Source organism: Sus scrofa, chromosome 17, assembly GCF_054392235.1.
Source record: "Sus scrofa isolate SSC_HxYL_T2T_F1_AM1 chromosome 17, Sscrofa_HxYL_maternal_Yorkshire_Landrace_v2.0, whole genome shotgun sequence".
In the NCBI taxonomy this organism is placed as follows: Eukaryota; Metazoa; Chordata; class Mammalia; order Artiodactyla; family Suidae; genus Sus; species Sus scrofa.
In genome coordinates, this window is record NC_139399.1 from 42,730,595 (window position 1) to 42,748,234 (window position 17,640).

A 17,640-nucleotide genomic window follows, 5' to 3' on the forward strand; every position below is an offset into this window, starting at 1 on the left:
TGAAGTGGCATCGTTTTTTTTTTTGCCATTTCTTGGGCCGCTCCCGCAGCATATGGAGATTCCCCGGCTAGGGGTTGAATCGGAGCTGCAGTCGCCGGCCTACACCAGAGCCACAGCAACGCGGGATCTGAGCTGTGTCTGCGACTTACACCACAGCTCATGGCAACGCCAGATCCTTAACCCACTGAGGAGGGCCAGGGATTGAACCCGCAACCTCATGGTTCCTAGTTGGATTCATTAACCACTGCGCCACGACGGGAACTCCTGAAGTGGCATAGTCTTTAAAGCCTGCCTCCTGCTAAAAGATGAGGCCTGTTAGTTGTTCTAATTTTCAGAAAGTCAAGGAAATTTCAGTAAAGTTTTGTAGTTTCTTTGCAATGCAATTCTAATCAAAGATATGAAAAAAGAAATGCCATAAGTCACTTCCAAGCTTGACCATTAATGGCCCTACCATTCTTGAGCTTGGCAAAATTTTGAAAGTTAATTTACAATATTGTGTTAGTTTCAAGTGTACAGCAAAGTGTTTCAGTTATATATATATATATATATATATATATATATGTTCAGTTACACACATTTTTTTTCATATTCTTTTCCATTATATGTTAATACAAGATACTGAATATAGGCGTTCCTGTCATGGCTCAGTGGTTAACGAATCCGACTAGGAACCATGAGGTTGCAGGTTCAATCCCTGGCCTCACTCAGTGGATTAAGGATCTGGCGTTGCCACGAGCTGTGGTGTAGTAGCAGACGCGGCTCGGATCCCGCGTTGCTGTGGCTCTAGTGTAGGCTGGCAGCTGCAGCTCTGATTATACCCCTAGCCGGGGAACCTCCATATGCTGTGGGAGCAGCCCTAGAAAAGGCAAAAAGACAGAAAAAAAAAGATACTGAATATAGTTCCTTATGCTGTACAGTAGGTCCTATTGTTTACCTGTTTTATATATTGCAGTGTGTATATGGTAATCCCAAACTCCTAATTTATGTCTCCTCTCCTCTCCCACTATCCCTTTTGGTAATCACAAATTTGTTTTCTACGTCTGTCAGTCAATTTCTGCTTTATAAATAAGTTCATTTGTATCATTTTTTTAGATTCCATATGTAAGTGATATAATATTTGTCTTCCTCTGACTTACTTCATAAGTAAAGTAAATATGATAATCTCTAGTTCCATCTATGTTGCTTCAAATGGCATTATTTCATTTTTTATAGCTGAGTAATGTTCCATTGTGTATATATATACCACATCTTCTTCATCCATACCTCTGTTGATGGACATTTAGGTTGCTCCCATGTCTTGGCTGTGGTAAATAATGCTACTATGAACATTTGAATGCATGTATCTTTTTTTTTTTTTTTTTTTTTTTTTGGTCTTTTTAGGGTTGCACTTGGGGCATACGGAAATTCCCAGGCTAGGGGTCAAATCAGAGCTGTAGCCTCTGGCCTTCACCACAGCCATACCAATGCCAGATCCAAGCCATGTCTGTGACCTACACCACAGCTCACGGTAATGCTGGACCCTTAATCCCCACTGAGCAAGGCCAGGGATCGAACCTGTATCCTCATGGATCCTAGTCAGATTCGTTTCCGTTGAGCCATGATGGGAACTCCTGGATGCATATATCTTTTTGAATTAGAGTTTTCTCTGGATATATACCCAGAAGTAGGATTGCAGGATCAAACTTAGAAGTTAAGTCTTGAGTTGGGCTTCCCCTGGGAGTCGTTAAAAGATAGTGTGAAATAGTCCATGATTATAAATATTGACACAATTTTGTAAAGATATTACTGCTTCCCAAATTGGTCTACATATGTGATGTAATGTCAATCAAAATCCCAACACATTTTTATAAAATTTGGGGAAAAAAGACTAACAAACTACATAGAGGCTAACAGGTCAAAATATTGCCAAAGAAGCTTCTGAAGAAAAATAATCAAGATGGTGACTTCACCCAACATATATTAGAGCTATTTATATGACTACAGTTGTCAAGACAGAAATATTGATGCAGAGATAAACATAACAACCAGGGGTAAAAGATAGGGAGCCCAGGAACAGATATATAATACGTAGATAAGAAATTTTGATATACGATTGACATAGGTGGGAAACTGGTAAAGAGAGACTCGTCAATGAGTGAAGCTGTAAAATTTGGTCATGCTTAGGAAAATGCAGTTATAGTTCTGCCTCTCATAAAAAATAAGAAAAACATGCCCCTGTTAAAAAAATTTAGTATAAAAAGTAAATTTTAGAAACTTTGTAGGTGATGAAAGCAAGGCTGAAACTTGTTAATTTCTTTCATTTATCTGCAAATAGTTACTGAATACCAACTGTATTCCAGACTCTCTGGGAATAGCCAGAGCTACAAGGATAAATAAGACAAATTTAAGTATTCAGAAAATACTGGTTAATATTTTTTTAATTTGCTGTGGCTTTTCTTTTTAAAAACCCAGAAAATGGAGTTCCCATTGTGGGTCAGTGGTAATGAACCTGACTAGTACCCATGAGGATGTGGATTCAATCCCTGGCCTTGCTCAGTGGGTTAAGGATCCAGCATTACCATGAGCTGTAAAGATAAAAACCTGATACATGTAAATATAAAATGAACAAGCATAAATGATTTTATCTAGTTAGATGTTAAGACTGGTTTAGAGGAAGAGCAATGAATACAATCAGTTAAAAGAATTCTGAAATAAATTTGCAAATAGACAGAGACTTGTTTTATATCCTAAAGAGCAACGAAGTATAACATTCAGTATTAATTTTCCCACCAAACAGAAATCAAGTGCATCCAATTGCATTTTATCTCTTTGCATTATTATGTATGGAAATAGTTTGCATGACTCTCAAAAAATTTTTTCAGGGAGTTCCCGTCATGGTGCAGTGGTTAACGAATCTGACTAGGAACCATGAGGTTGCGGGTTCCATCCCTGGCCTTGCTCAGTGGGTTAACAATCCGGCGTTGCCGTGAGCTGTGGTGTAGGTCGCAGATGCAGCTGGGATCCCACATTGCTGTGGCTCTGGCGAAGGCTGGCAGCTACAGCTCCGATTAGACCCCTAGCCTGGGAACCTCCATATGCCGCAGGAGCAGCCCAAGAAATGGCAAAAAGACAAAAAAAAAAAATTTTTTTCAATATCAATTTTTTACAAATTCACCTTTATCCATACAAATTTTTGGAATAGCCTAGTTATTGGAAAAATTGTTCGAAGATACAGACTCTAAATAGAATTATAATTCCAAGGGGATTTACAAAATCCTCTGGCTTGCCATTGAAAGGACACCCAGTAATCTCTCACTTATTTCCAAACTTTGGATATTTTTTCTTAAATTTTTTTGATATAATTTCTAAATATAATTTTATTTTCCTTTATAAATTATCATTTTAAAATTTACGATGCATGTGTAATGCTCTGAAATGCTTTTGTTTGGGGGTGATGTTTTGTTTTGTTTCATCTTTGAAGGGAATAAATCATTTTATCTATAAATTAGTGATTACCTTGCATGTCAACATCCAGGCTTATTACCTGTATTTAATGTTGGCATCTACTCAATGTCTCCTTCTAGATTCAATTTTGTTGTTTAAAATACAATCAATTTGGTATTTGTACACCTTATGTACAAAGGTCTATGCCTTTGTAATCTTAATTATACTCTGAGAAGAGAGTTCTCTCTCACTCTTTTTTTTTTTTTTTTTTTCTTTTTAGGGCTGCACTCGGGGCCTATGGAGGTTCCCAGGCTATGGATGGAATCAGAGCTACAGCTGCAGGCCTACACCACAGCCACAGCAACGCAAGGCTGGATCCGAGCCTTGTCTACTATACACCACAGCTCAGAGCAATGCGGGACCCTCAACCCGCTGAGCAAGGCCAGGGATTGAACCCTTGTCTTCATGGATGCCAGTCAGATTCGTTTCCGCTGAGCCTCAACAGGAACTCCCAAGAGTTCGTTCATTTGATCTATTAGGTTTTGAACAGCAGGAAAGTCAGTTTCCCTAACATAGGGTGAAGCTGATGAAAAGTCTTTGGTGTGTTTAATCTAAGTGGAATAAGATCTATTTACTGCTATTTCTGGGGCGTATTCTTTTAAGCACTAAGAAATTATAGTAGTAATGCTTTGAGGATTTAATCTTATAGTGAGGCAATTCCATAGGGTTTCTGAAATCCTTCTGTAGAAAACCTGGAAGCATATGGAGTCTCTGGTAATGGGCTGTTTTTTAATCCAGCATTACAAATGCATTATTTTGGAGGGGGGAGGTTGATCGGTGGGTATCTGAAAAGGCTTTTTTCCCCGCTATAGGTTTCATTAATGATGTTTTTCAGCCTCTCATAGATGTATCTGTAAAGGAGGGAATTTTTGATTTCTTTTTGCAAGCCTCTTCTTCCCACAAATATCATGACTACTTTCTGCCCAAAATGGGAGGTTTTCAGAGTTTTCTCTTAGATATTTTGAAACATCTTGCCTTCAGAATAAAGCAGGAAAATAACACTGGTTTTGGAGTTCCCATTGTGGCGCAATGGAAACAAATCTGACTAGGAACCATGAGGTTGTAGGTTCGATCCCTGGCCTTGCTCAGTGGTTGAGGATGTGGCGTTGCTGTGAGCTGTGGTGTAGGTTACAGACACGGCTTGGATCCCGGGTTGCTGTGGCTCTGGTGTAGGCCGGCAGCTACAGCTACGATTGGACTCCTAGCCTGAGAACCTCCACATACGGTGGGTGAGGCCCTAAAAAAAAAAAAAAAAAAAAAAATACAACCCCCACACACTGGTTTGGAGGCACTCTCTAATCACTAATTTCAAAGAAAACTAGGCAGTACTATAGCAGTTTAAAATAAGCTAAATAGGAGTTCCTGTCATGGCGCAGCAGAAAAGAATCCAACTAGGAACCATGAGCTTGCATGTTTGATCCCTGGCCTCGCTCAGTGGGTTAAGGATCCGGCATTGCCATGAGCTGTGGTCCACGCTCAGATCTGGCGTGGCTGTGGCTGTGATGTAGGCCGGCAGCTGTAGCTCTGATTAGACCCCTAGCCTGGAACCTCCATATGCTGCAGGTGCGGCCCCAAAAAGCAAAAATAAAATAAAATAAAATAAGCTATACAGAGATGGAACTTTCTTCTTGACCATTTGACGAAGAGCCACACAGAATGGAGCCTACCCTGAAAAACAATAGACACGATTTTTCTCAGGTATAGACAATAAGGGTTAACAGACAGGCAAAAAAATATTGTCGAACTCAGTTTGTAGTTCCTACCTGAAATACAAAGCATTTCTGAGCTCAGGTGTGGAACCGTGGACTCTCCAGACCACAGAAGGGAGATACGGAGGAGGATCTGAAAGTAACACTGTGTGGGAATTCAGTCCTCAGTCTGAACTCCACCTCCACTTTCCTTAGGATCTTACAAACTATGCCAAATGGTTACACAAGAACAAGCAGATTCAAAAATTTCAAATGAGTGCTTGCCATTTATTAGAAAAGCTTTTCAGGAAGGAAGGAGGAATATGCCCATCAGCCAGAGGCTGAAAAATCACTTCATGCCCATTGCTTAACACATCAAAATTACAGGCTTTCACCTATCACTTAATATAGCTAAAATCCATGCTGATGAGCAGAGGAGAAGGTGAACTTTGAGAAGGAAAAATGATAGAAACTGATGCTATGCTGGAGAGAATGAGGTGGACATTATAAAAATGGCAAACTTCAAAGACATCATTTGATGGGAGTCCTGATAGTAACCAAAATAAAGACAGATAAATACACATTTGAAAACAGAGGAAAATACATTACTTTTGAGAAGACAAAGGGAAAGATGACATTGAAGATCCCTAAATAAGTCCAAATGTATAGTTGAGGGAAATAAACATTAAGGATTTATTAGTTAGTTGCGATTTGCCACATTAAAAATAGTGAACACTTCACATTTGATTATGCAAATACAAATTTCATCATTAACGTGAGACCAGTTTGAGAATTGGAATGAAAAATGCATTTTAATGGTCTGGACGTGGTGACTTGAGGTGAATTGCGGGAGGATCAAGAATGACACTCAAGCTTCTGAACCGAGCAGCAGGAGGAATTGTTGACGCCAATTACTGGAAAGGAAACGCCAGGCGAACAGATTTGGAATTCAGTTTAGGACATTGTGAGTCTGAGATGACTGAGAAATCCAAGAGGACCAAACAAATGAGTAATTTAACATGTAAGTAAGTCTAGGCTTCAAGGATGTGGTCTGGGTTGAACATATCTGTCCAGAACTTGTCCGAGATCCCACAGCTTTCGAGCAGTGATGGGGAGCAGGACACGTCCTTCTGACTTTGTATTCTAAGACATGCAGAAACCAGGGAAGTGGGAATCTCTGCTTTACACCTAGAATTCCACAATAATTTCCCCTCTGCAAATACTGTAGAAAATATGGTATTTCGACTATAATGATGAATACAAGATCAACACTGCTTCCAAATACAAAAATTTGTGTCTATTCATGCTACTTATGCCAGAAACTTTCTGCATCCCTTCTTGAAACCAAGTCCTGTCAAGCCTCCATCCCCTGTCTAACAAACATATCTGAATGTCAGTGACTTTCAAAGGTGTAGATATTATTGAATTTTTCTGTCAGACTTCTAAGTCCCATAAAAATTAAAATACACCTGTATAAATCGGTCATTTTGTGAGTGCATGGACTTTGATTCATTGGGTTGGGCTGGGATTGTAATTTGTCTAATAATGACAAATGCAGATAAAGTGTTTATGGTGAAAAAGGAGAAACTGAGGAGGATGGCAAAGAAACATGCAAGACGGCAGAAGAAGAAACTCAACAGCAACAGCAAAAGGTTAAGAAAGAACACCCAGAGACCAGAAGCCAAGGCAGACAATAATTTCAAGGAATGATTAAGAGTAATCAGTGAAAAGGTAGCTAGAGGAAAATAGAACTTTTTAAATGCTAGAGTTTTTCAGTAAGGAAGGCATTGGTGAACAAAACCAGTGCCATTTCAGTGGCAGGATAAGCACAAAAGCCAGGTTTCTCTTAGTTGAGGTAAAATTAGGCGTCTAGAACTTAGAGAAATTAGTTGAGAAGACGAATTCTGGAAGTTTTGGTTTCAAAAAAGGAAAGAGATGAGACAGCCATGGAAGTATACATAACCCAATGAAAATTCCATAGCATGTCAAATATTAGTTGTGACGAAGTTTGGAGTGGGAAAACAATATTCCTCAGTTCTCAAGAATGAAAGGATCTTAAAGGTCATCAAATAAAACCGTTTGTTCCAAATCCCTCTCTGATACCATAACCACCATCGTCTCTACCCCATGGCCAGAATTTCCCTCCAGCCTCTAAACTGGAAAAGTGCCCAGGGACAAGCCTGCTTATTCCACCTTCCAACAGCTCTACCAGTAAGACTTAGAAAAATTTGTCCTGCAGTTCCTGTTGTGGCTCAGTGGTTAACAAATCTGACGAGGAACCATGAGGTTGTGGGTTTGATCCCTGGCATTGCTCAGTGGGTTAAGGATCTGGCATTGCTGTGAGCTGTGGTGTAGGTTGCAGATGCGGCTCGGATCCCTTGTGGCTGTGGCTGTGGCGTAAGCCGGCGGCTACAGCTCCAATTAGACCCCCAGCCTGGGAACCTCCATATGCTGCGGCCCAAGAAATGGCACACACAAAAAAGAGAAAAAATGAAAGAAAAACGTGTCCTAATTTGTTCAACGGATTCCTACACTCAGTTCTAGCCATCCATCTGTCCGGTTCTGGTTCTTCCTAAACACATCATGGTTGTCTGAATATAAAAAGCCAACTCTGTTGTCCCTGTTCTGATCCGACCACGTTTACTCAGGGGACTTAAAGACCTCCTCTGCTTGTTCACTGGATCACCCAGACTCAATTCAGTTTTCACCCCTCCTCTGCAGCCTCCAGAACAAATTATAACCGTCTTCGTGTACCAAAGCAGAGCAGAAACGTGGTCTCCTCCCTTTCTTCAACATCTACCGAGCTACCCTCATATCTTATTTGCTTTTTTGCCCTTGTCTATACTCGGTGGCCCCCCAGCTCCCAGCCTAACCTTCCTTTCTCTGTCCAATAACGGCTGCTCACAGATGAAAGACACACACATGAGAAGGAATGCATTTTTATGGGAGGGATGTTCCAAGTGGGAGAGGAATTACCCCAGGAGGGGGTAAGGTTGCTGATATTCAAATCCGAGAGTAGCTTGAAGGGTTCGTAAAAGACTAGTTGGAGTCGGAGTCCGAATCCTCCTTCTCGTTAGCATTGGCTATTTTCTTAGAAAATTTCAGGCAACACTTCTGATCATCTAGACAGGTTAAGTATAGAATTTCATGTTTTCTGCAGGCATTTCGGCACGTGCCATGGTACAGCTGGCATGGATTCCAAGGCTCTTCCTGTTTCTTGCCGTAAGAGGATCTGAACAGACCACCTGGAAAAAACATAGCTATATTCAGTGTCTATGCAGCAGTGGTAACAGGAGTAGGGAGGCATGATTTAAAGACAAGCCCTAAGAGGAGTTCCCGTCATGGCTCAGTGGTTAACGAATCTGACTAGGAACCATGAGATTGCGGGTTTGATCCCTGGCCTTGCTCAGCGGGTTAAGGATCTGGCGTTGCCGTGAGCTGTGGTGTAGGTTGCAGGCACGGCTCGGATCCCGCATTGCTGTGGCTCTGGTGTAGGCTGGTGGCTACAGCTCTGATTGGACCCCTAGCTTGGGAACCTCCATATGCCACGGGAGCAGCATTAGAAAAGGAAAAAGGACAAACAAATAAACAAACAAAAAACAAAACGCATGTCTTTGATTCTTTCTAAGAGCTCCATCCAGAGTCAAAATCAATATGATATATGATTTTTCAGCCACGTGTGAAACCCAAACCTGATTCTCCTCCATTCACCTTCTGATGTTTTTCTTACTCATATATATTTATTTATATGTCATTTATATAAATAAATACATTATTTATAGTTTCATTCATTCAATAAACATTTACCAAAATCACACTGTACCAAGCACTCAGCTCATTATCAGTAATACATACATTTAAAAGACAGAGTCTTGTCTTTCAAAAAGTTTAATTTCATATGTATATGTTTGGGATGATGAAAGGAAAAAATGACTTTGATTGTCCCGGAAAAGTTTGTTCAGAACTGTTCCTGCCCATAAATTCTGCCAGGTAAAAGTATTACATAGTCATTAAGGACGCAACACTATGTGCAACTTTTGAAGCATAGAGTCCATCTTGCTCTTTTGCTTTTGTTTTCTGCAAACCCACCTGTGGTTTCTGCTATTCCATCATGGGAACTGAGCTTTACTGAACATGAGAACAAGTGTATCTCTAGGAAATAGAATGAAGCAAGGTGAGAAATAAGGAGTAGGTGAATGTGAAGTAGAAAGAAGATGGAGAAGGGAAGGAGAGAGGAAATAGAAAAAAGAGAGGGAGGAGAGAGAAGAAGAGAAGAAAGTGCCAGACATGGTAATTAGGAACTCAATCCCAAGAAAGGAGAAACAACCTTCATTTTCTGTAGGGTTGGGATGAAACTCGCATGTCTCTCTGTACTTTCCAAGGTTTTATAGGAGACACTTGAGGACCTTCCATCCTCCTGATTTCATTTATCCTCACTGCCTTAAGTTCCATCTATTGTTCTTCAGGGTCCCTGAAAATCACAATCAAGAAACTTTTTTTTTAAGAATTAAAATATGACTGGATATTTTTCATCCAGAATCTGTTCTCCCCATCTCAACAGAAACAGGTCTGCTCTGATGGATTTGACAATCTTACTCAAGTTTATTCACCTCCAAACTCAGTCTAAGCTAACCCCCTGCCTAGGTAAACTCCACATATGCCCTGGTTGAATAACCACCTATGTGAACCAAACACTTATCTAAATCCAGGCCCTATCTCTTCTGATAGCCACCGAAGGCTCAATTATGAAACTTAACACAAACATCACACTAGCCAAGCCACCCAATCCCAATTCAGAGCATCAACCCAAAATACAGCCCAATTACAATTCACTCTTCCCTAACCCCCAGTTCTGCCCAACTCCACCCCCAGATCAGTTCAACAAAAAATATCATTCCCTCTCCAGAATACAATAAAACATTAGTCCAGCCCAATTCTATAAATAGAATTGCTCACACACACCCCCTGAGCCCCACTCACTTTTTTGATATCGCTTTATCTCCAAGGTCACATACCACTCCTACCACAACTCACTCTCTAAACTCCAAACTCCCATTGATTCCTCCTATAGCTCCCCCACTTTGATCTAACCTCTTACACCTCATCCATGAATCAAGCTTCCATCCCAATTAGAGCATTACCTAAAAATGCTTCATGCTTCCATACTCCACTATCCCAGGAAAAATAAGAACATCAATCTCTTAAATTTGTCTTGGCAGAGAAAAACCAGGGGAGATCTAGACATGAGACGGAACTTGGGGGTAACATTCAAAGTCTGAGACCAGAAAAGTCTTTGGGTAGTGCCTGCTACATGTGAGTAGGAGTCATCTCAGAGGTTACCAAGATACCAATACCACAAGCAAGACCCCAGAACCTTTGAGAGAGGCCTGAGTTACCTGGAGTCTTATGAACCAGGATCAGAAGGATGGAAATAGTCATTAAATAAGGCTTCATGACTGGCACGTCCAGAGAGAATGGAGGGCTCTGTTGCAGGGGACAGAATAGATATCACTGCAGCACGTTAATAAACTCCCTTTATTAGTTCTGGAAATGGGCCAGGGTTGTGTTCAGTCAACTAAAAGGGATGAGACATACTTGAAGTCAGCCAGGCAGAAGGATAACAGGTATCACATATCTAAGCTGGGCACTCCATAAATGTGGAAGATTTGCCAGCAGCACCCATGTGAAGGTGAGCTTTTGTTCCCAGTAAGAAACAAAGGCAAATGAGAGCCAGTTGGCATTTTGCATTAGGCAAATTGAGATGAATGGACGAGTCAATCAAGCAATCAAGCAATGAGAACACTAATACATAATTACAAGAAATAAAGAATCCTTTTTAAAAATTTTGTCTTTGTCCTCCTGACAGTAGACTGTTCCCATTTATTGGTTGTACTTACTGTATATCCAATCCTGTACGAGGCATCATGGACAAAGCAAGTGGACGGGGTGGGGAGTGGTAAGGGGGAGAGGGAGAAGGAGAAAGAACGAAGGAAGGGAGGGAAAGAGGGAGGGAGGAAAGAAAGAAAGAGAAAGGAAGGAAAGAAGAAGGAAAGAAAGAAAGGAAGAAGGGGTTACCATAGGGAAGCCTTGAGGGGAAGGGATAAATTAAGAGGATGGCAATAGCACATACACACTACTGTATATAAAATAGATAATTAATAAAGGACCTACGGTATAGCACAGGGAAATCTACTCGATAGTCTGTGATAACCTATATGGGAAAAAGGAATGGCTATATGTATATGTAAAATGGATTCATTTTGCTGTGCACCTGAAACTAATACAACACTGCAAGTCAACTATATTCCAATAAAATTAATTTAATTAAAAAAAAAAGAGGAGTTCCTGTTGTGGTACAGTGGAAACAAATCTGACTAGGAAACATGAGGTTGCGGGTTTGATTCCTGGCCGTGCTCAGTGGCTTAAGGACCTGGTGTTGCAGTGAGTTGTGGTGTAGGTTGCAAATGCAGCTCAGATCCCACATTGCTGAGGCTGTGGCATAGGCTGGCAGCCAATTCGACCCCTAGCCTGGGAATTTCCATATGCTGCAGGTGCGGCCGAGATTGATGCCTAAACACATAATAAAACTTCTGAAAACACTGGAAAAAAGCTTGAAAACTGCTAGAGGTAAATGATTTACTACTTATAGTAGACCACAGATTTGAAAGATATATAATTTCTCATCTGAAACTGTGGAGGCCAGTAGTAGGTGATATAACATTTTTCAAGTACTGAAAGGAAAAAATGTAAACTGTGAATTCTTTAATTGGTTAAAAATATTCTTCAGAAATAAAGAGTAAATAGGAGTTCCCATCATGGCACAGTGGGAGCAAATCCAACTAGGAACCATGAGGTTGTGGGTTTGATCCCTGGCCTCGATCAGTGAGTTAAGGATCTGGTGTTGCCATGAGCTGTGGTGTAGGTCGCAGATGTGGCTCAGATCTGGTGTTGCTGTGGCTGTGGTGTAGACCAGCAGCTACAGCTCCAATTAGACCCCTAGCCTGGGAACCTCCATATGCCATGGGGTGCGGCCCTAAAAAGACAAAAGACGAAAAAAAAAAAAAAAAAAAAAAGAAAGAAAGAAAGAGTAAATACGGAGATTATCAGACACAGGGAAGCTAAGAAAATGTGTTCCTAGCACACCAACCCTGAAAGAAGGGAAGTGAAAGGAAATTACAAGAAGGCTTAAAACTTAAGAAAGGAAAAGAGAACATTGAAATCGGTAAAAAGAGAGGTAAATATAAAAATATTTTAAAACAAAAAATAAAAAATAAAATTTTAAAATAAAAATATTTTAAAATAAAAAATAGATAATAGTAAAAATAGATTATTCTAATTCTCATTAGTTTCATAAATCATATTTGATATATTGAAGCAAAAATTATAATGCCATATGACATAATTTCATAATAATTATATTTTATGAGATAATTAATATTAATTAACAAAATGATTGTCTTGTCTATGTTAATTAATAATATAATTAGTAAATATTAATAAGATAATTAATACTTTTAAGTGAGGATACTAAAGAAACCCAAATGGAAGTAAGATTACTGCACTTTGCTCGAAGTGGTACAATATTCATACTAGTAGATTATGATAAGTTACATGTGTATGCAATTAACACTAGTAAAACTGTATAAAGCAATATACTTTAAAGATACTATAAGCAAAATAAAATCCTAAATATCATTCAAATAACTCACAGGAAGTTTAGAAAAGAGAAAGAGTGGGAACAAACAGAAAACAAGCAATAAAGTGGTAAACTTAAGCCCACTGAAAAGGTATAGAGTAACATCAGTAAAAACGGTGGAGTAAGGAATGCCAAAATTTTCTCTCTTCATGAGTGTAATGAAAACACTGGCAAAATTGTCAGAATCAACTTTGTTGGGATATTGGAAAATAACGTAAGTCTTATAGCTGGACGACAGCACTTACTCAAGAACAAAAGGCTGGTTCTCAGTAAAACAGTGCGTTTTCTAACATTATACCTTATTCTAGTAACAACTCCCACTCCCAAGACACCTTGAAAATAATAGCTCGCTTTCTCAATCCTGGAAAGAACAGAACAGACCTCCTTCACAAAGAACTGTCATTATTTGACCTCCCTGAAAGGCTAACTCAAAAAGACTTGACCTTATTTCACTTGACTTAGAACTCACCCAGTGCTTAAAGGCCCTCTTAGGGGGCATTTTTTTCAAAAAGAGTTACAGATATATTTGAGTCAGAGCCGCCCGAGGAGATAAATGACTGCTGAGGAAAACAATAGATTAACCAAAAGCCTTGAGAAGAAAGCCTGGGGAATGCGATGTTCGTGTGGGCTTTGAAAAACTCACCTTCAAGCATGCACAGAAACAAGACAAGTATGACTCCTACGGGGAGTCGGGGGATAACCTCGAAAAAGTGTTCCGGGAAAGTCCGCACAGCGGACCTTCTAGACATTGACTTTAAATAACCTACTTTAAATATGTCCAAACAGGAAAAGGAAACCATGTCTAAAGAACTGAAGAAGACACAAATAAGTGGGAAAACATCCTGTAATCATGAATTGGAATACTTTCTATTTATAAGATGTCGATACTACCCAAAGTGACCTACAGATTCAATGCAATCTCCATCAAATTTCCAGCAAATTTTTTGTGCAAAAATAGAAAAATCCATCCTAAAGTTCATATGAAATCTCAAGGGACCCTGAACAGCCAAAATAACCTCAAAAAAGAACAACGTTAGAAGGCTCATGCTTTCTACTATGATAAACTGCAATCATCAAAGCTTGCGGTACAAGCATAAAGAGACATATATACCAATCAAATTGAATGGAGAGCCCAGAAACATATCCTCACATATATGTCCAAATGATTTTTTAAAAGACCGTCAAGACCATTCAATGGGTAAAGAACAGTCTTTTCAATGAATAGCACTGGGAAAACTAGATATCCATATGCCAAAATAATAATAATAATAATAATAATAAGTTGGACCCCTACCTTATACCATATACAAAAATTAACCAAAAATTGATGAAATACTTAAATCTAAGAGCAAAAACTATTAAATTCTTAGAGGAAAACATAGGGAGATGGCTTCATGACATTAGATTTTGTGATGATTTTTGGGATATAACCCCAAAAGCATTGACAACAAAAGAAAAAAACAGATAACTTGGACTTGATCAAAAGTTCAAACTTTTATGCACCAAAGAATATTATTGAGAGTGAAAAAGCAACCATGAATTGGGAGAAAATATTTGCAAATCATATATCTGATAAGGGATTAATATTCAGAATATATCCAGAACTCTTTCTTACCCAACAACAGGAAAAGAACAGAAAATTAAAAAGCAGACAGGAGTTCCCATCGTGGCTCAGCAGAAACAAATCCAACTAGTATCCATGAGGAGGCAGGTTCGATATCTGGTCTTGCTCAGTGGGTTAAGGATCTGGTGTTGCTGTGAGCTGTGGCATAGACTGGAGGCTAAGGCACTGATATGACCCCTAGCCTGAGAACCTCCATGTGCCGCAAGTGTGGCCCTAAAAAGACAATAAATAAATAAATAAATAAATAAGGCAAAGAACTTGAATAGACATTTCTCCAAAAATGTCCAAGAGTACATGAAAAGATGGTCAAAATTATCAGTCACTAGGGAAATAAAAATCAAAACCACAGGAGTTCTGTTGTGGCTCAGCAAGTTAGGAACCTGACTAGTATCCATGAGGATGCTGGTTTGATCCCTGGACTTGCTCAGTGGCTTAAGGATTTGGCATTGCCACGAGCTACAGCATAGCTTGTGGATGTGGCTTGGATTTGGCATTGCTGCTGCTGTGGTGTGGGCCAGCAGCTGCAGCTCCACTTTTGACCCCTAGCTCAGGAACGTCCATATGCCACAAGTGCAGCCCTAAAAAGGAAAAAAAATTAATCATACAAATACCGTATGATTCAGCAATTACACTTCGGGATATATTCTCAAAAAATATGAAAACAAGGATTCAAACAGGTATTTGTACATTCATGGTCATGGCAGCATTATTCACAATAGCCAAAAGGTGAGATAAACAAAATTTGGTGTGCACATAGAGTGGAATATAACTTAGCCTTTAAAAGGAAGGAAATTCTTTTTATATATTTTTTTAGGGCCTTTCCTACAGCATGTGGAAGTTCCCAGGCTAGGGGATGAATCAGGGCTGCAGCTGCTGGCCTACACCGCAGCCATAGCAATGCCAGATCTGAGCTGTGCCTGAGACCTACAGAGCAGCTCACGACAACTCCAGATCAGTAACACACCAAGCAGGGCCAGGGATCAAACCCACGTCCTCATGCATACTAGTTGAGTTTGTTACTGCTGAGTCACAACAGGCACGTCAAAAAGGAAGGAAATTCTGACACATACTGCAATATGGATGCATCTTGACACTATTATGGTAAGTGAAATAAGCCAATCATGAGAAGACAGTACTGTATGCTCCCATTTACCTGAGTTACCTAGAGTAGTCCTAAGAGTCCATTAACAGATGAATGGATAAAGAAGATATAATGGAAAAATACTCAGCCACAGAAAAGCCAGAGGCATTGCATTTGCAGCAATACAGATGGACCTAGAGATTACGACGCTAAGTGAAGTAAGTCAGGCAAAGACAAATACCGTCGATATTTGTTTATGTGGAATTTAAATAAAAAGATACAAATGAACTTATTTTAAAACAGAAACAGTCTCACAGAGGCAGAAAATAAACTACTTATGGCTACCAAAGGGGAAAGGAGGTAGAATAAGGATAAATTAAGAGTTTGGGATAAGCAGATACATACTATATATAAAACTGGTAAACAACAAGGTCGTACTGTGTAGCACAGGGAACTATGTTCAGCATCTTGTAATAAATTATAATGGAGAAGACTGAAAAATTATATATGTACACACACACGTGTATAACTGAATCGCAATCACTTAGCTGTGCACCAGAAATGAACATAACATTGTAAATCAACTATACTTCAATTAAAACACAGTTACATCTGATTAGAATAACATTAGCGTTAGACAAGCTCTGAATATATTAAACACTAATGCCGCATTCTCCCCTTCTCCCCTTCTCCCTAGCCCCTAGAAGATACTCAAACTCAGTCTGCTGCTATAGCTGATATTTCTATTCCCAAGCTGGCTTAATATAGTTCACTAATGAGTCTTGAGTAAGAGACACACGGGAAACTATAAAAGTGCATATATAATAGTCAGTCCTCATGAGGTTTTAGAGGCTTATATTCTCATAAATAAAAAATCAGCCAAGCGGTAGCACTCATGGCTATTATGAGAGATTTTAAATTAGCCACCCATCTTAGAGTGAATATCTATACTCATAGTAAATATATTTGTGGGCCTGCAAACTAAAGACAAAATTTGGAAAAATAAAGACTTTCTAATAGCAGTGAGAGCTAAAATATCATATGGGACCTAATTGCTGATTTATTAGAGTCATTGAAATTTCCCATACAGATTTATGTAATTCATTGTAGAACTCACACTGGACAACAAGATGAAATATCTAAAGGGATATGAATTTGCACAAAAATGTCCACTAAGGTTTGGACTGGGGAATTTGAAACTCCATTACTTCTTTCTCTTTTTGTAGCCATACCTATGGCACATGGAAGTTCCCGGGCTAGGGGTTGAATCAGAGCTGCCGCTGCATGCCTATGCCACAGCTGCAGGCCAGCCTATGCCACAGCCACAGCAACACTGGATCTGAGCAGCATCTCTGACCAACTCTGGACCCCTAACCCACTGAGCAGGCCAGGGATTGAACCCACATTCTCAAGGAGACTGTGTCGGTTCTCAACCCACAATAGGAGCCCCAGAAGCTCCATTACTTCCATCCAGGGACCCCTATTCACAGTTTCAGAATTATGCAACTCCTCCCAAATTGGAAAATCGAAATTCAAGAGAAGCTAGAAAGAGCATCATAGAAATATGGGCTTACCTGATGGTATTATTTCTCTGTGCCCCAATTGTATGCACCCATGGCTTTTTATGTAATCTAAGAAGCAGTATCACTCAAATGAAATGAAAATAATGAAAATCTTGGAATTACACCACTCTTATATAAGGACCATATAATTCAGTAAATAATACAAGGAGGTACGCTTTGCTAGAAAATTTCTTTACAGGGAAATTGAAGCACACATCACCTGGGACCTGGTGGCAAATGAACAATGTAGATCTTCTGCCATCAGAAGGTAAAAAATACTGTTCAGTAATGATATACATGGTGTCTGGATGGTCCAAAGTGTTTTCATTGGTTTAAAGTAGATCCTCAAACAATGATCAAAGACCTACTGATTTACCTCATCCTGTCTTTGGAATTCCTGAACATCTAGAATCTGATGGAGGATTTGTTTCTACAATAAATCAGGGGCTCTACAAAATCATATACAAATAGCAATAATTTATCTTACTCTTTATCATCCCCAGTTT

The 17,640-nt window shown here is 39.5% G+C and overlaps 1 protein-coding gene across 1 annotated transcript; it reads right to left on the minus strand.

Moving 5' to 3' along the window:
- Positions 1–5,438: 5,438 nt before the first annotated feature.
- DEFB116 (defensin beta 116) lies at positions 5,439–10,628 on the minus strand. Its single transcript, XM_021078021.2, is given in 2 exon segments — positions 5,439–8,416; positions 10,568–10,628. Coding segments are annotated over 2 exon segments (300 nt in total). The 5' UTR covers positions 10,626–10,628; the 3' UTR covers positions 5,439–8,174.
- Between the last annotated feature and the right edge of the window lie 7,012 nt (positions 10,629–17,640).